Genomic DNA, 20359 nt, shown 5'->3' on the forward strand with positions numbered 1-20359 from the left:
CAACCCGTCCAAGACCGAGTGGCTGTGGTTTCCGGCGTCACGACATAGCCAGTTGGCTCCATCCCTGGCTATCGGGGGCGAGTCATTAGCTCCCGCGGAGAGGGCCCGCAACTTGGGCATCCTCCTGGATACTCGGCTGTCTTTAGACGACCATATGACAGCCGTGGCCAGGGGGGCTTTTCATCAGGTTCGCCTGATATGCCAGTTGCGCCCCTTTCTGGATCGTGATGCTCTATGCACGGTCACTCAAGCCCTCGTTGTTTCCCGCCTGGACTATTGCAATGCTCTCTACATGGGGCTCCCCTTGAGGTGCACCTGGAGGCTCCAGCTAGTTCAGAATGCGGCCGCGCAGGGGATCCTGGGGGCCTCTAGATACTCCCATGTAACACCTCTCCTGCGCGAGCTGCACTGGCTGCCTGTGGCCTTCCGGGTGCACTTCAAGGTGTTAGTAACAACCTTTAAAGCACTCCATGGCAATGGACCTAGTTATTTGCAAGACCGCCTCCTACCAAACACCTCCCTTCGACCAGTCCGCTCCCACAGAGAGGGCCTCTTTAGGGTGCCGTCGGCCAGACAATGCCGGCTGGCGACCCCCAGGGGGAGAGCCTTCTCTGTGGCAGCTCCTGCCCTCTGGAATGACCTACCCCCCGACCTACTTACAGTTGCGGACCTGCGCCTTTTTCGCCGAGCCCTGAAGGCCCATCTATTCCGTGCGGCCGGCCTGGCATAGTTTGATTATGTTTTAGTGGGGGGTTTTGTATGGGTGTGTTTTTAGAACAGGCCCGTTATTTAATTTGATTTTAGAACTGCCTATATTTATCATGGTTTTTATTATCGCCTGTTCACCGCCCTGAGTCCCGTAAGGGAGATAGGGCGGTATATAAATTCAATAAATAAATAAAAATAAATAAATAAATAAAAACCAAGAAAAGCTGATTTTACCCACTCAGAATTCTACTTGTACATAGATTTATCTTACTCTGAAATAGAACAAGATTTTTATAAGAGGATCATTCTTTATAATAGATGAGAAAACAAATTTACAGGTTGTCCTCAACTTACAACCATTCGTTTAGTGTCTGTTCAAAGTTACAACAGCACTGGAAAAAGTGAAATTACGACTGGTCCTTTCACTTATGACCATCGCAGCATCCCCAAAGTCACATGATCAAAATTTGGGCACTTGGCAACAACCGGCATATATTTATGTCAATTGCAGTGTGCCGAGGCCATTTGTGACCTTCCCAGCCGGCTTCTTACAAGCAAAGTCAACGGGGAAAGCTGGATTTGCTCAACAATTGCGTGATTCTCTTAACTACTGCAGAGATTCACTTAACAACTATGGCCAAAAGGTCATAAAATCAGGTGCAACTCACTTAACACTCATGTCGCTTAGCAATGGCAATTCTGCTCCAAACTATGGTCATAAGTCAAGGACTACCTGTAACTGGCATGAAAGCGGTTAAATTAAAAACTAACCAACTAAATAGCTGGTTTTCACGTACTGTTGGAAAGATAACCAAGTAGGCACCGAAGCAACCTATTTGGGACAAGCTCTCCATGGCTGGAGCAGCTGCTTATAAGAAGCTTATCTTATATCACATACACACACACACACACAGTTTTCAACAGAGAGGGAGGAGAAGTGGAGCCACAGATTTATGACATATTCTTATATGCATCTCATGTAGTTTCTGAGTCAGAGTCAGGAATCCTCTTTTGCACCGCATCCAGCGTGATCAGCATCCTTGGAGTTTGTCATTCCAGTGACTCACTAATTGGCCCATATGGCAAACTGGTTCTCATACTATGATGATTAATTCATCTCTGTCAGATATGTTTCAGTCTTCAGCAACAGAAACTCTCCAGACTTGCTGCTGCTATTGGGAGGCATAGAGAAGGATCCAGCTCACTGGATTCAAATTATATCAGTTTTCTCCATGGCACACAAAGCATTTAATATATTGAGGAGAATGATTTTGTCCTCCATCTATACTTCATGCCCTTTTGATATCTATAACTATATATCTATATCTATATCTATATCTATATCTATCTATCTATCTACCTACCTACCTACCTAACTTGATTCTTAAACAAAGAGTGTTAAAGTCCAGTGGGTTTAAATTCATTGGTTGTGCTTGTATGACAAGCAGGCTTAGAATCAGGATCAGATGAATGCAGAACAAGATTGGCTGAAGGGTGCAATGCAGATATGTCTTACGATTTTTTTAATAGCACAAAATAGAACTCAGAAATACTTCATGTTATTGTAAAGGTGTTAGACGATAAGCTGCTGGGAAGTATATATACGTGGGATTGGGAAGATTGTAAATAATAGCTGTTTTCAAATAATACATAATAGCAATAACTTAGATGTATATACCGCTTCACAGTGCCATACAGTCCTCTCTATAAGTTGTTTACAAAGTCAGCCTATTGCCCCCAACAATCTGGCTCCTCATTTTACTGACCTCAGAAGGATGGAAGACTGAGTCAACCTTGAGCCAGTGAGACTTGAACTGCCAAACATGTTACTATTATTAATTTAATTATTTTTGTTCAACTGAAGCAGTTGTCTGGACTCACATAACACACTGAAACATACATTAATCTCAATAGGTTTGTACAGTGTGATAAAATAAAACTTTATGAATGTGTAAAGTGCTTCAGTCACTGCCACTTTAATTGGCTAGTTTGTAGTGCATTGTGTCACTGTAAACACACTGAAAAATGCTAACAGGAAATGCCATGATAGCAACAGGGCAAAAATACCTTCCACTAGGGTTCAACTCTTGGTGACTGCATTCATGCCAGTTTTTATGGCAACAATACAGAAGCAGTTGGCTACTGCTTCTTCTGATCACAAGCTTAGGCCTTATAAGGAAAAAATCAAGTGCATAAATATGGGGGAGATCAGTCTTGGGGACAATCCATGTGAAAAGGAACTAAGAGTCCTGGTAAATCACCAGCTGGACATTAAGCAAGCAGTATGATTCATTGTAAAAAGGCAATGCAATATTAGTCTGCATTAATAAGAGTTCCTGCATCTAGATCACAGGAAGTAAATAGCATCATCTTATTTTGCACTTGTTAAATTGCACGTGGGAGTCCTATCTCTACTCCTGGGCTCTGCACTTTAAAATAGTCATGGAGAAGCTTTATAGGAAAGCTATCAGAATATTAAGTCTGGAAACCAAGCTCTATGAGAAATGTTAGAGGAACTGGGCACACTTAACTTGGAAAAGGGAAGATGAGGGTTTACAAATATCTGTTCTATGTGGAAACCAAGGGCTAGACAAGGATCAATGAGTTGAATTTAGCACAAAGAAATTTCAAACATTATTAGGAGGAATTTGTCACCAGTAAAAGCTGTTAAGCGGTGTATAAGACTGCCTACTAAGCAATGTTGGACTTCCCATTGCTGGGAGTTTTCAAACTGGGGCTGGATGGCCACTAATTGTCTATGGTATAGTAGTGGACACCTACACTGAACAGGGATTTGGATGACTTTCAATGACTTATCACTGAAAGGATCCCTTTCAACTCATACTTTGTGAGATGCTATGGTGATAATGGGAACCATGGTGAAATCTCATCGAGTTTCTTGGGTATTAATCTTTCCATAGCTTTATTTTCTGCATCCCCAGTTCCCAACAATACATTTTTTTAGCAATCTTAAGAATTATTTCTTCAGGTACAGCACGTGACTAAATTAAAAGAAACATTCCAATGTTTTTCAACTATTCCTCAGGATATTATTTTCTCTTTTTTATATAAGCCAAACTTTTGAACCCATACTTCATCTTTAAAAAGTACAGACTCTTATTTTTCTTTTTTCACAATCATTAATATTCACCTAGTCTGCTATTGCTACTTTCTTGTCTTGCAACTATATAGACTACATACATAAATAAAGTGACTGCAACCAAAAATCATTGAGCAACATATAATGCTTGCACAGGTAGTTTCTGGGAAGCTTCAATTTTATTTAATGAACATTTTAATTATACCTCTGTTCTTTCAGCTGTATTTTATTGTTAGCCAATTGAGCAATATTTCTAATGGGCAGGTAGACCATGAAACAAATGAATGTATTAATGCAGTCTACTATGATACTGAAATGCTCAGAAGACAGACAAGTGCAGACAGGCTCAGAAAAATAAGCAGCATTTAAATCCTTTTTATATCAATGAAAGAAAAATAGTTTTGTTTACAAATATATTCCACTGATGTCAAGGAGGAATGTCCACCCAATGGCTATAAGAATCAATTTCCTCAACCTGAATCTCTCAGATGATCTTGGCAGCTGGATTTCCTGGAAGATTAATTAAACTTCTCTAATGGATTCCATATTTGGAAAAGTTGCTACTGAAATGTCAGCACAGGCAAGAAGGAATAACGATTAACAAAACTGACTTGTTAGTTTTGTAACAGGTTAGGACAAAAAAAAATAGTACTGATTGAACAAAAAAACCCATATAATTGGGACTAGCTATCTGTCCACCGAGTCTATTCACAAGGACGATGAATGAGGAGATAAATTTAAAGGAAGTGTGCTATGTATGCTGTTTATTGATCCCAGAGGAAAGAAAGAATATAAATATAATGAGCAATGCCATCACAAACGGTAACAAATTGCACTGCTTCCAATTCATGCAGGCTTCTCCAGAGAAATGGATGATGATGTATCTTAAATGAGGTAGCAGATAGAAAATTGTTATCTTGGTAACACAAATTGAAGTAAGTTCTGAATTCTCCATTCTTAATTATCTTCCCTTCATTGTTCTAAATATGGTATTAAAAACAGCCTCTAAGGCAGTTGGTTGCCATCTCTGTCTCCTCTTAAGACTCCTCTAGCCAAGCTCATTGACCTCGTCTGATACGCAAAGCCTGGTAGCCTATAATTCTGCTTCATCTCCTTCTGCTTACTTACCTAACCATTAAACTAAGCTGTAGGCTTTTGAATAGCTCTTCCATAAGAAATGTTAATCAAATATTTATATAAAGTAGGTAGTCATTTTGTGAAGAGGTTGCTAAGTGAAACCGTGACTGTGCTTCAGTTTTCCTTTGATTTACAGACTTGCAAAGGTCTAAATTCAAGGACTGGCCACAAGCTTATTTCTTCATCACTGTCATAACTGTGAACAGTCCCTAAAGAAGACAGTTGCTAAATGAAGACTACCTGCAGTGGATCTCACATCTAGCATTTTTCACTCAGAGTTCCAATGTCCACACATGAAACTAATTGGTTATTCTCTAAAAAACAGATTTTTGAGCTTCCGGGATCATTTATTCATTAATTATCCAACAGAAAGTCCCTTTGCACAATGCAGTGTAGGGATATACTCAGAGTACCCTCATTTCTATTAGTTCATTTGTTTATTTTCATTCTTACCAAGCTTGAAAACAGATGCTTCCAGGAAGCACAAAACAAATCTCCAGAGGAGCAATATTATGGATGCAAAAAAGAAATCTCATCAGTGTGGCCCACCCCATAAGCCAGTGGTGGCGAACCTATGGCACGGGTGCCAGAGGCGGCACTTAGAGCCCTCTCTGTGGGCACGTGCGCCGTCGCCCCAGTCCTAGGCCTTCAGCTGGGTTTTATAAAACCTTTTCGCTTTAGGCCTCCGCCACCGTGTGCAAAAAAAAAAAAAAAGGTTCAATCAGTCAATTTCAACTTCTCGCGGAAAAAAAAAAGATCTTGCAAAGTTGGAATTGATTGATTGAACTTTTTAGTCCCACCCAGTCTGCCGTTACCACCACAGCCACGCCCACCCAATAGGCCACGCCCAGCCAATGGGCCACACCCACCCGGCACTCGACGATGCATAAGTGGGTTTTGGGTTGCACTTTGGGCACTCGGTCTCTAAAAGGTTCGCCATCACTGCCATAAGCTATCCAATTTCCTGAAGCAATAACAGTTCCCTCTCTTCTATCTCATAAAAAGGGAAATAATATAATTTGTTACAGTTCTTTCATTCCTGTCCATATTTTTAGCTCACATTTGTTGAAAGTTTCTTTTAAAACAAACATTGATTGATTGCTCTGCGGAAAGGGTTATCAGCACCAAAGACATTTTTTTTCTCTTGCATTTAATGATGCAAGGCTTTTGAAAATTAATGACTGAGAAAATATTTTCCTCAGCACTTCTAACCATGCTTGCACGTTATTTGTAGCAGCTAGTGCAGAAAAGGGGGGAGATTCCTTTTAAACAAGGCCTCTAGGGCAGTGTTTCTCAACCTTGACGATTTTAAGGCATGTGGACTTCAACTCCCAGAATTCCACAGCCAGCATTGCTGGCTGTGGAATTCTGGGAGTTGAAGTCCACATTGCCTTAAAATTGTCAAGGTTGAGAAACACTGCTCTAGGGTGTTATCAAGAAGCAGATGCTGAAGCTGAAGGCAGGTGATAAGAGGGAAGCACAAGTTCTGTACATTTCTCCAGAATATTAATGAATCAATCTCCAGAATATAATGGATATAAAATAGAGTACGATCATTGTTCTACCACCATTCTTGCTTGGTAAAAAGGATATGGCTCGGTCCAGATATTATAATTCATGATAAAAGAAGGTGCCTGATAGTTTTTGAAGTATTTTTTTAAGTTTAAGACCGATTTTCATTTGTTCATACACTTAAAGGAGCCTACAACCACTATAGTTGTAGCCAATTGTGTATGTCTCAAAAAACACTGGCATCCAATATATCTAATAATGTACTACCACATATGCTTTAAGTATCATTTGCATGAAATAATTTCAATTTGCAGATTTTATGAAAGCATATAGGGAAGAAAAGTAAGCATTCAGATCCTGAAATATATAATAATATTTGACCCACATTTTTATATCTTTAAACAATTTATAATTAGAAAGACAAGACCCGAGACTGTCTCTGAAATTGTATTTCCTCCAAACTATAACAATTTATACAGCTTTTAACAGACCGAAACTACAGTTCTCCATGACAATAAAAACATAAAATATAGACTGTAGAATTGAAAGCAGAAATGCTACTTAAACCTAATTACAAGTGTTGAGAGTTTCTTAAATGAAAATATAAAATTTATATCTACACTAAACACAGGTCTGAAAGGATATAAATGCTTTTCTTTAAAACAGGTCATTCTTTCCAACATAGTAGTCTGAACTTGATAATGGCTCATCAAACTCACTTTACCTGCTTCTTGGGAAGAATAATTAACAAATCAGCTTTACAGTATGATTTTAAGTTCCTTTGATAACTGAAAAGTTTATTGTGCTGTAAAATTTCTCAGGAAAGCATGCACATGAATTGTAGCTTGTACTCCAAATACATTCACACTTCATTAAAATTGAGGTGGTTGGTAGGGTCTGGGCTATTCACACAAACCCTAACCCTAACCTCAAACACCATGGTTATGTTCCAATAAATGTTTATGAGAGTTAACCCTTTTGAATGTGGTCTTCCTTGATTCGATTTTTAATGCTACTGTCTTCTAACAGATAGATAAGATTTATTTGGTTTTGGCTTACAATTAATAAGCCAGTCAAGTGTGGTTTATTCATTAAACCACGATTTAACAAACAAAAGCTTAGCACAATGGGCAAACTATTCTTAAGATCTTGGGGGGGGGGAAATCTCTCTGGATTTTGTACTCAAAAGTTTTTTTTATGCAGTTGATCTATCCCTGGAATGCCCTTCCCATTTGAGCAGTAATTAAAGCTCAGTTGTCCAAGCAGTTTAAAATGTCATGCTGGTTTGATCTGTTATTTTTATGTTCTTCATTTAATTTATGATATAACTCTATAAATGTACAATATTATATTGAAACATATTTGGATTATATTTCACATATCATATACTCATGCCTTAAGACAGGAAAGGTTAAATTGATACTTTTTCAATTGCCTGGACAAGTCCTTCCAGTTTTCTTGGCAAGGATTTTCAGAAGTGACAGAGTGACCCAAAGTCACCCAGCTGTCTTCATGCCTAAGTCAGGATTGGAACTCAAGGTCTCCCAGTTTCTACTCTGGTGCCTCAGCAAACTGGTTCTCTCTTATAAACAGAAATCCCTGAGAATTAAGATTATCCAAGGAGGGAAAAAGCAACAAAAATTAGAACCCAAATCCTTTGAGAACTAAAACCCACTTCATCGTATGTACGATTTTCAGCAAATGTCCATAACCATCTTAACCCTACATGAGATGGAAAAAACAAACACATCCATCTTTCGAATACGTTTTAATGAACCAAACCCCAGGACCGGTGTTAGGCGTTCCTTTCCAGACCTCGGACATCGGGTCCAAGGCGTCCTCCTTTGCCAAAAGGGAGCATAGCTTCCTGCAAGCGACGCGGCCGATTCGCTTCCCCCGCCGACGCCTCTGCTCCAGCCCTTCCAACGCCCTCCTTCCTTTGCAAAGCTCTCCGGCGATCTTCCCATTATTATTACCCCGATGGGTCCAGCCTCCCCTCTGCTCGGAGGTTGCGCCTGGGACCCGGGCGATGATGGGGAGCGCCCCAACCCGCATCAAGAACGGCCACTGTGTAGCCGGGCGGCCACGTGACTCTCCCCGAGTCACGCCCGGACGTCACGGAAAGACCACTCCGCTTCTCTGCCCCCTCCCTCCCTCCCTCAGCTCCGCCCAAGCCCAAGCCCGTTCACCGTGAGGAGGGGGCTTTGTGGCGAGGCGGCGGAGCGCGCATGCGTCTGCCTGCCCGGCTGCTTTCTTCCTTTCCTCCCCCCCCCCCGCCTCCCAACCTCCCCCAGCCTATTTGCGGCTGTAGCCGAAACAGGAGGAAGAGCGAGCGCCGAAACGGCAGTCCCGGTTTAGCAGGGCAGCCGCGGAAAAGGGCCGAGGGGGGGGGCTGCTTTGGAACCGAGACGGAAGGAAACGGAGCGGAGCCGGGAGCGAAGGAAGAGCAAGGCGCGCCACACCCAGCTCCGCCGCGTATCTTTCCTGCTGTTGGCGCGCCAGGCTGTTTGGGCAGCCCGCCGGTCTGGAGAGCTGCCGGCCATCTCCCAGCCGCCGCCTCTTCCTCCTCTTCCCAGCTACTGCAGGAAAAGCCCCGCCGCCGCCACCTCCCTCCCCGCCTCCCACTCGGGCGCCTTTTCCCGCCCCCACCGCCTCCGGTTGGAAGGGCAGAGAGCGGGAGAGGGAATCTCTTTCAGCTGGTCGGAGAGCTGCTCCTTTCCAAGAGCGAGGACGGCGCGGGGCAGGCAACCCGCCTGAGGAATCGCCCAAAGTTGCCCTTAATTGGCGTTATTTCCCAATCGGCTTGGAGGATCGAGACAAAGCGCCCGAGGAGAAAGGAGGGAAAGGAAGAGGGGGGGGGAGAGAAAGAGGGCACCCGAGGCTTTCCCACATTCCCATGCAGCGCAAAAAGAGAGGCGGAGAGGGAGATCTCACCCCGTAAAAAAAAAACATCGCCGAGGTCGTCGCGCCCGCCTTTGCTTCTTCTGCAGCAACAAAATCGAGGTCGAAACGTGATTCGGGTTTTTTTTTGACAGATGCCCGTTTTTGCCAGCGCGGCTCCTTCCAGCAGGAGAATCATGTAGATCCCTTGGAAAGGGGGGGGAGGGCGGGGGGGGAGAGGAAGAGGTTCCGCGGGCCGGGGGTGGGGGAGGGAGAGGGAAGAAAAATGGGGGATGCTGCAGACGCCAAGGAAATGAAGAAGACGTTCATTGTCCCAGCCATCAAACCGTTTGATCACTACGATTTCGCCCGAGCAAAGATCGCCTGTAATCTAGCGTGGCTGGTGGCCAAAGCCTTTGGGACAGGTAGGTTGATGCTTCTTGTCAGCGCCTCCATTTCTGCCATTCTGGATTCTGGCTCGGCTTCTTTTACTGCTGCATGTGTGAATCACCCATCCGTTGAAGACACGAATAAATCATTTAAAAAAAAAAAAAAAGGAATTAAGGAAAATAACTCGAAGGTGGTATCGACATGATTAATATGCAATGTTTTATTATAGCTTTGGCTCACTGCTACAATTGCGATTTGTGTTACAGTGCGTGTGGGTTGCCTTCCCATGAATGATTTAAAAAAAACAACCACAAATTGGCTCTTCCATCAGCTTGTATGCAAAAGGGTACTTCCTTTGACCTCTTCCTCCTTAAATAGACACTGTTTTTCCATTTAAATAGGGGAAAAATAAATAAATTGAAAACAAATGTTGAATGGTGTTTTTTTGGCATCTGGGGGTTACGACTAGTAATTCAGATTAGGTGGAACACAGTGGTGTCCTTTCAAAACAATGCTCAGGGTTTTCTCCTTGTCTAATCCATTGGAAGAAGGTTGAAAGAAGTATGAAAAGGGGGAGCGTCTTTTGATTACAATCTAGGCTGTAAAGAGAAGACTAGCCTTTTTCCCACCAAAGGCTTTCAGGGAATATTTACCAAAAATAAAAAAAATGAAGTGACAATATTAACACAGAGAAGGCAACGAACGATAAATAATGGAAATAAATAATGGAGGCGTCTCCCAAAGCTTTACAAGGTGACCATCTGTCATTGTTCAGTCTCCTCTGTTTCGTTATTGTCTAGTATAGAAAATGGGAAAAGAGTATCTTTCTACTTTCAACTCTTCAACTGTTGAATTTAATATATAACGTAACAAGATAACAGTTGTGATTTGTTCCTGACAAAAGGTTAGAAGGTACCTCTCTTAAAATATGTATCCTGTGGGAAGTAGCTGTCACAAATTATCAAGTTAATGTACAAGAGAGTAGCAAGATTTATATTCAATTGTCAGCCTGTCTTTATCTGCACAGGGTTTTTTATTATCTTTCAAGACTTTGTGTTTCCCCTTCTTTTTAATCATTGAATGTTTGTGCTTAAAAATGCTGATGTGCTGGAAATTTAGGACAGTACCTAAATCTCAGAAATGGTACATACTCTTATTATCCACCACATAGGATTTCACTTTGCAGGTACAATCTTGAAAAACATTTTAATTATGCACAGTGGTAATGTTGAAGTAATTATTGTCTGATAAACAAGTGAAACCACATTCCTAAATTTCAGTTCCTGGTCACCAAAAGAGTACAAGTATCAAGTACACAGAAACCAGGTGATGTGGGTGAATGTGTGAACTCTAAGCTACAATCCTGTGTGTTTAAGTCCCATTATGTCCCATTGAGGCATTATGTCTCATCTAAGTCAGTGAATGATTTCCAAGTAAACAGGCACACATGATCAGCTTGGACAAATGTGTAATTTATTCTAAGATAAAGGATTTGGTAAACATGCAAGCAAGATAGTTGACTGTTTTCTGTTTAAAAACTTTACTCTATTGGTCAAAATGCCACTATTCGGAATTATATTTTATAGAGATATTATTTAAACTGTCCATTTGAAAGATAATTTAAGAAAGGATGACAAATAAGTATACGGAGCATGAAACACAGAAGTATATTATTTCTTTGCATGAAGCAAAATTTAGAAAATGATGCAGACACAGAAGACCATTATAACATCTCCTCTTGACTCAGTTACTCTTCACAGAGAGTCATAGGTCTTGTAAACATATGGACTTATTATTCAGGAAAAACAACAGACAATTTACCAAAGTGAAAATGTTGCTTTTGTGTTATGTTTTCATACTACTCCAATTGTTTCATTGTGATTTCTAAAATAACTTGTTGTTTGGTGACATTATTTACTTCATGCTTGAATTGGAACTGCCGCTGATCAAGAAATGCTTGTGATTTGATAGCCTATCAAATTTTTGTAGCCTGTTCAGTTGGAAGCTTTGAAGTTTGCAAGTATAATGGAGAATACATTCAGAAAATGGTTGCTGTGAGCGAACTGCAACATTCTTGTTGCTAAAATGTCAATTGTCTATTATACATTTAATGGAAGGCAAATTAAACAAATTGCTGCCTGCTACCACTTCTAGGTTGTACTCTGCCATCTTCATCTTATTGCTGTCTTTCTTGTAGCCATCTTCCAGGGGGACTGGCTGGTGAACAGAGACTCTATTGAACATGAAGGCAATGCTAGACTCTAGAGCTTTGCAGTGTATCAGCTGTTGTTGAATTTAATGAAATGTAAAAGACTACTTCCCACTATATCACCCAAGTAACACCATCAATGAGGCTGGCTCTCAATATAAAGTAAGGCCTTCTTCATAGAAAGTTAGGATACTTTCCTAGGGAAGTATGGATGGCCCTCATAATGTCTTGTTTTCTTTGACAATTGGCAACATGTTTCTTCTGGGCATTTACCACAACTGCTTCTGACTTCTCTTTAAAATGAATCCTTGCTTTAATCCTTCTCTAGTGGGTGTAGTGTTTTGTTTTATGGGGGCTTGTTTTACTTTTTATTCTTTTGATTAAAATTAGCTTTTTTATTTGTATTCTGCTCTGGGTTCTTTTATGGTGTCAGCGGTGGAGATGTTTGTTGTCATATTAGGAACTATGGCCATCAAGTTACCCACCTTTTGCCTATTTTAATAATTATCTCATCTGAAAATAACTGGCAGATCATGTTTAGCTATTACTGTTGACAGTTTTAGGAATGGTGCGTTGTGTAAATCTAGGTACTCCAGTTTGTTATCATTGCTTTATGGCTTATTATTGTTTGTGAAGCCACCATAAATGCTATTTAAAAAAAACCAGTCCATAGCAGACTCATTAGGATGTATGAATGAATCATTCTTCTAATTTTCTTAGAAGAAAAAGCTCTTGGAATTATGTATGTGTATCTCTCTGTCATTGTGCTGAAACTACATTCTTTACAATAGGGTTCTCAAACATAACATTCAATGGGGTTCTTTGCCCCTAGAAGATTGCTACCAGTATTTCACCTCTTTTATTATCTTTATAAAGCAAAAAGACTGAGAATCTTAGGATTCATTAATACATCACAACAAACTATGATTTCTTCAACTACGGTTTCTTATATAGGGCCTTAATTAAGTGAATATATACAAACCACAGTGGCTGGATTCAGAAAATTCAGTTAAGTAAAAAGCAGCCTAACTACCTTATGGTATAATGCAAGGCATAAATAAATTTCATCAGTGTTTAATATTGCAGCAGTCCTCAACCTTTTTAGCACCAGGGACTGGTTTCGTGGAAGACGATTTTTCTACAAATGGGGAGGGGGGAGGAGAAGTGCACAACCTAGATCCCTCAGATGCACAACTTAGAGTTGGGTTCACTGTGTAGCCCAGTTCCTAACAGGCCACAGACTGATACTGGCCCAGGGCCTGAGGATTGGGGAATCCCTGTAATATTGCATGCGGGGGTCATCAACATATGAAATCCAATGCCCTATCAGTTTAGGCCAGCGGTTCTCAACCTATGGGTCGCGACCCCATTTGGGGTCGATCGACCATTTCACGGGGGTCGCCAAGCAAGGCTGTCCGCCATTTTTTTTGTCTGCCATTTTTTTTTGTCCACCATTTTTTTCCCCTTTTCCGGCGGGTGCCTTACCTCCCTTGGGCTGGGCCAGCTGGTGGTCGGCCTGCTCTATCTCTGCCGCTTGCCAACTATGCCTCGGCCGACGCAGGGGGCGGAACCACGCATGTGCGGCATTCCCGGGCAGGGAAAGTCCTCGATGTACGACCGGTTGGGTAGTCCTCGACTTATGACCGGTTTAGTCCTCGACTTACGACCGGTTTAGTCCTCAACTTACGACCGGTTGGGGGTCGCGGCATTAAAAAGGTTGAGAACCACTGGTTTTGGCAATCCTAAGCAGCTTTGGTTTCTGAACATAGAAATGATTGTGTTTCTGAACACAGAATGGAACGTTTATTTAGGTTGAGGTACTGTATTGACCCTGTAAGATTTTCCTAATTCTTGTAAGAATCATCAGCAAGAAATATATTGCCTGCTATCAGGCAATATAAAACTAGACAATATATACATAGGTACATCAATTTTTCCCCCTCCAGCAATTGTTATCAAAACTGCTGTTTTCCTGTTGTAGCTGGCACCAAGGAGGTCATTTTGTTGCCTTCCAACTAAGTGTTATCAATTGAACAATGGAGGAAACTGGATAAGCTCTTGGCCGTACAGAGGTTATCTTTGTGCAACATACTAACTCATGATTTAATTGAACCGTGGTTTATCCAACTGCCTTGATTCAGCCACATGGATGAACCCAAGCTATTAGGTTTAGTAAGCCATGCATTTAGAACTGGTTGCAAGGAGGTGATTTATGCTGCCCATTTTCACAATGCATATAGTGCTAAGCAGTATTAGCAGCTTTTGAATGTCTCCCTAGGCCTGGGCCTTATTCTTGAAATCTTTATTGAAGTGCAAATCACTGATTTATACTGTTGGAAATGTTCGTGCTTTAAACACCCATGCATAGTCCTAAAGTCTGGGATAGGAGATGTAAGATTCTGATGGGCTTCAGATAAGTGTATTGAGTCTCTAGAGCAGGGGTGTCAAACTCAATTTCATTGAGGGCCGCATCAGCACTGCAGTTGTCCTTGGGGGGAGGGTAGATGTCGCCAGGGTGGGGACGGCCTACTGGGTGGGCGTGGCTGGAGTGGGTGTGGCCTACTGGGTGGGCATGGCCAGCTCTACATCATTTGTGTCAAGGGGGCCTGTGAGGGCCTGTGCAGGAGTGGGACAGATCTGAGGGTCTCTGGCAGAAGGGGGTGGGACCAGGGCAAGCGCCAAGGCATAGTCCACAGGAAGAGCCTGCTGAAACCCCTCCCCCAGAGCCCATCAAGATGGATATGTGAAGTAGGCAAGGGCCATTTTCTGGCCACTTCCAGGCGATGGTGCATTTCTTCATTCGTCACAAAGGGTGACACCTCCCTAGCATGCACCCAGGGGGCGGGGGCGATGCAGCAGGGGCTGGTCCCTTGCTGTTTCCAGACAGCCTTGTGGAGCTAAGACTGAATGCGTTTCAGCATAGATGGCCACCACAAAATTGTACATTGGCTCCTGGCTGGCCTGGGCCAGGGCCAAGGCAGCGGGGGCCATTCCCTCACTGTTTCCAGGATGGCTTCGCGGGCCACATGAAACCAAGTCGCAGGCCGCATCCAGCCCCTGGGCCTTGTGTTTGACATGTCTGCTCTGGAGAAACTCAAAAGTAAAAATAAATAAATAAATAAATAAAACTTTTGGTCCTGGCCTTTACAGTGACTTCATTGTAACATTCCCAAAATTTAGTGTCTCTTGGATGAGATGCCACAAGATGACTATTTTAAAGTATTTCACAGAGAGATATGGAGATATAGAGATAAAGATATGATTATCTATAATTACAGTAATGCTTATTGCAATCCTGAAGTTAGATCAGTATTATTTTTGTAGGGCAGATGTGGGATGGACTTTGCATTATTATGTCTGTATGTCTGATTTCTTAAACTGCAAATAAGTTTACATTAATTGGTGTTCTAGTTACCACATAAGTTGACAATATAATATAGTTTAATTTTAGTTTACGATAATGGGTGAATTCATCTTTTATGGTTTGGAAATCGTGCTTGATAGTTTAACATGTATGGATCAAAATAATTGTGATTTGAATCAGCAAACCATAGTTAACAATATTAAAAGAAAGCATGATTTGTGTATTCAACCACTGAACTATAGTATAACATTTAATTAACTTTTGTTACAAATTTTGGAAGCATCAAGAATTCTTTCAGTACTCTTTTGGGTCCAATGCAGCAATCAATACGCATTGTTCAAATGTAATCCAGCAGAGTAAATTGACTTAATGGCTCCATTTAGTTTGTTTTAGCAGAGCTTTATGATTCTGGAGTGTACAGTAGTGGAGTGACATTGTCATCTTTGAAAGGTAGGACATAGAGTCAAGTTGTATTGTTTCAATAATGATAGATCTAGAGTATCAGGTGGCAAATAAATTTCCAGAGATTCGGTTCCAGCAATACAGTTTTGGTTAAGCACTTCAGACTGAATGGGAATTGCTTTGAATTTTGATCAAGTAGCTTGAGTTTGAAAAAAGTCTGCTACAGTTTGTTCAGCCATTACATCCAAAAAGTTAGCTGAGTGGTTTTATCTTATAGCATCTTAAAGCTATAATGTCATCTAACTTTCCCTGACTGAATTTAACGGGATCCTCTTCCTGAATAGACACATATAAGATTGCATTTTAGCAGCCCAAATTGTGGATCCTATACTTTGAGGGAGGCAGCATCACAACGTGCTGAGTAGCACAGGCGTTTAGCCTTAATGCATCCTGGGCACTCACTGCATTAATTTATATGCTAGATTGAAGTCAGATGTGACCATGGCATATTTCAGGATGTATTACAGGTAGTCCTCGACTTAACGACCACATTTGTGACCAAAGTTTCCATTGCTAAACAAGGCAGTTGTTAAGTGACTTTTGCTTCGTTTTATGACCTTTTTTGCCACAGCTGTTAAGCAAACCACTACATGGTTAAGTAAATCACATGATTGTTAAGCATTAAATTTTGATTAAGTGACCATGGGAATGCTGCAACGGTCATAAGTGATAAGTCCCTTTTTTTCAGTGCCATTGTAAATCCGAATATATACAGAGAGCAGAAGCCGGCATTGGACCTGGCCAGATGTGAGGCATTGCAACATGGCGTGAGAACAGCAGAGGAGCCCAGAAAAGCCAGCAATCCAAAAGATGCTAGTTAGCTGATGTAATGCTAGTTTACTCCCCATGGTGCACCGAAGCTAGATGTGTAAGCACCAAACAGAATGAACTAGCAATGTAGGCTGTCGGGACTGCATTGGGTGTCTGGCATGTGTAGATTTCCCTGACATTGTATGCCATACTCTAAATCAATAAAATAATTTGAATGGTCGCTAAAAATATGGTTGTAAATCAAGGATTACCTGTAACGTTTTAAGGTGCCTGTTTTTGTTTTAAAGTGTAATCAGAGGCAGAAAGCATCATTTTAACCTACACAGCAATGCCCATAATAACCAGCTGTGAGGTATCGGAATGGCATGCATATGATGACATCATTCAGACGTGATTTATATCACCATATTTGTTACAAGTATGAACACTGCAGAATTTGCATGATGACATTATCGTACACTTGCTCCCTCATTGATGCTTGTGTGGCTGTGTGCGCCTGCATCTGGGTAAAACAAATGCTGAATCCATTGCTAATATAAATACTTCAGCAAGCCCATAAATAATAAGTAGAAATTGTTTTCATTTGTCAGAGATTTCTCAGTTTACAGCATGACCTATTCAACCTATCTCACTGATAGGTTAATGCTTTCTACGAAGCATTAAGTTTGAAATAACAAAGGGCTTCCTTCTACAATAACTTATGCGATAGCTTGAAATCTTGTAGCATGAAAGAACAAAGGATTTTGGACAGTGCTTATGAAAACAAGTCTAGGACTAAAAATTAAATCTTAATAGAATGTTTTGTATTCTTTTCAAAGAACTCAGGACAACTACAAAGCTGGGTTCACAAATCCATGATGTGATTTGCTTGGCTTTGACCAAGTTATGCAGTTTGAATTGAGCTACTGTTGTTTGTAAATTATGTTTTATAGCTCAGCTGGTTTGTGAACCTTGCCAGCTGTGGGTATATACAGTAAATATTTTATCAAGCCAGCTCTGGATTAAATCAATGTGTGAATGTGACCATTATAAACACAAAGCACAATTTCTTCTGCAAACATGTCTTAATTAGTTGCATGCTGGCATGGCTTTTGTATGTCTAGACCAGGGGTAGGCAACCTTGGCTCTTTTATGACTCGTGGACTTCAACTCGCAGAATTCCTGAGCCAGCTATGCTGGCTCAGGAATTCTGGGAGTTGAAGTCCACGAGTCATAAAAGAGCCAAGGTTGTCTACCCCTGGTCTAGATGATAACCTTGAACTAGTTTCAGAGGATTTATTAACTTTATTATCAGGTGTGTTCTGTGTTCTGTGAAGGATCCATTAGACACAGGGTCTTAAGGGCTGAACTAGACAGAATACCTGGTTCACATATTATTTTACTGAGTCATTGTTTGCTTCTCTGTAGAAATGTAACAACTGAAGTCCATGCATTTAAAAATTGCTTGTGTTGGCATGATAAGGCAAATCATATATTGTAACTCATATGTTGTGACTTAAAACAGTTTTTCTCAACTTGATGCCTTTTCAGAAAACCACCATCCAGATTAAGACAACTACATTACAGTACCTATGCTGTGACTACAACATAATCTGTGTTGGAAGTACAACTCTCAAGAATTCTGTAGCATACTGAGTGGAGAAATTCTCAGAGTTGGTGTTCTAACATATTGTGAAGGGCATCAGGCTTGGAAAATTAATGTAGACCTCTGATGATATCAGGAATAGAAACTTCCATAGGTTACAAGAGGTAAAAATTAAGTATTCCAGGATTTGCAAGGGTGTGAAAAGGAAGTTTAATTCATTTGTCCGTGCAGCATTTCTGAATTTTATTTTCCCAGAAAAGATATTTACTCCACAGAGGATATCCCGCTGTTAGGTCTAATATGATTTCTAAAGGCTGTAAAAATTAATACGATGGAGTAATTTTAAGTATCATTTATTAAGTTTTCCTTCTCCAAAGGAGTCTTTCTGATTGTCACTTCAAATAATTTATTTAAAACCAGTTGTGTAATAACATGAAAATAGCTGAATTGTCTAAAACTTTTCAGCTAATTGATTGGGCAAAATTTAAAAACAAAATGATTGCTGCTTAAACTAAGGGAACCTTCCAGTGGCATTTTATTATGCAGGAATCTGTGCACCCTCTGTTGATTTAAATAAATTTATTTCATTTATATATTTATGTATAATAGCAGTGGGAACTTGCCATCAATCTGGCCAATATAGATAATGATTAGGATATTGGTCAGACAAATTTAATTTGTACAATAGAGTAGTTATTCATTAGTTTATTTGCCTCCTTTTTGCTTATATGGTGGCCATATAGAGATATGGCTTCTTCAGTTAACTTTGGAACATTTAAAATCATTCTTCATAGTAACAAAAGATATATAACTTTTCTTTCTGACTTCCTCCTGAGATACTTCTTTTCTCATTTTGATTGCCTGTCTAGATGGGGGAGGAGGTATTCTGAGATAAAGATATTCCTGTGTCTTTTCCATCCTTTCCATCTGAACAATCTTCCGCAGTGGTTTTGTCCTTGACTAACTGCTTGAGGTCAGTAGTTTGCTGAGTAAGGAGGACTACATTGAATTTCAATCCAAGAGAGACAAATTATTTAATGGCAGTTAGCTCTGCTCCTGAAAAAGGAATCATAGGTGATTGTGGATGAAAAGGACATAATAGTAGTAATAGTAATAGTAATAATAATAATAATAATAATAATAATAATAATAATAATAATAATAATAATAATAATAATAATAATAATAATAATAATAAATAATAATAATAATAATAATAATAATAATAATAATAATAATAATAATAATAATAATAATAATAATAATAATATAAATATAAAAGTTGGAAGGGACCTTGGAAGTCATCTAGTCCAACCCCCTGCTCAGGCAGGAAACCCTATACCATTTCAGACAAATGGCTGTTCAGTCTCTTCTTAAAAACTTCCAGTGTTGGAGCATTCACCGCTTCTGGAGGCAGGTTGTTCCCCTGGTTAATTGTTCTAACTGTCAGGAAGTTTCTCCTCAGTTCTAGGTTGCTTCTCTCTTTGATAAGTTTGGTTCTTGTCCTGCTTTCCAGCACTTTGGAGAATAGCTTGTCTCCCTCTTCTTTGTGGCAGCCCCTGAGATATTGGAACACTGCTATCATGTCCCCCCTCGTCCTTTTAGGATACTACATCATTAGATCACAACATGACTTCTGCAATTGCATCAGGCATCATGTCACTGCATAATTGCAACATTTGCATGATATACAGGTAGTCTCCGACTTACAACAATTCACTTTAGTGACCATTGAAAGTTACAAAGGCACTGAAAAAAGGGAGTTATGACTGTTTTTTACACTTATCACTGTTGCAACATCCCCATGGTCACACGATCCAAATCCAGATGTTTGCAACTGACTCATATTTATGATGGTCGCAGGGTCTCGGGGTCACGCCATCCCAAGCGGCCCAAGCGTCCCGATGGCGGTCCGGTCCGGCGGCTTGGCAACCCGGCGGCCCGATAGCCCGGTGGTTTGGTAACTTGGGGATGTGGCGGCTGGGGGTGGGCGAGCGGCCTGGAGACTTTCACTGCTATAAGATGTGGCCGGCGGCCCGGCAGCCTGGTGGCCTGGCGGCCTGGTGGCCCAGCAACCTGGCGGCCCAGTCGTTTGATATTCGGTGGTTTAGCGGACCTGGTGATCTGGTTGAGGCTCGGCTGCTGAAGGCCGGCTCGGGGACCTGGTGGTATGACGGACGGTCGTGGTCGCGGCCTGTGGCCCGTTGGACTTGTCGGCCTGGTGGACTCAGTCGTGGCCTA

The 20359-nt window shown here is 41.0% G+C and overlaps 1 protein-coding gene across 1 annotated transcript in view; it reads left to right on the plus strand.

Annotated features, from left to right (window-relative positions):
* Positions 1 to 9623: 9623 nt before the first annotated feature.
* The window catches only part of CAMSAP2 (calmodulin regulated spectrin associated protein family member 2), an 82100-nt gene continuing 71364 nt past the window's right edge, over positions 9624 to 20359 (plus strand). The window contains exon 1 of the mRNA XM_029285717.1: positions 9624 to 9762. Within this exon, the coding sequence (XP_029141550.1) occupies positions 9624 to 9762 (139 nt within the window). The remainder of the gene's footprint in view (positions 9763 to 20359) is intronic.

The sequence above is a fragment of the Protobothrops mucrosquamatus genome, unplaced genomic scaffold (genome assembly GCF_001527695.2).
Source record: "Protobothrops mucrosquamatus isolate PMUCROS unplaced genomic scaffold, P.Mucros_1.0 scaffold_182, whole genome shotgun sequence".
Classification (NCBI taxonomy): domain Eukaryota; kingdom Metazoa; phylum Chordata; class Lepidosauria; order Squamata; family Viperidae; genus Protobothrops; species Protobothrops mucrosquamatus.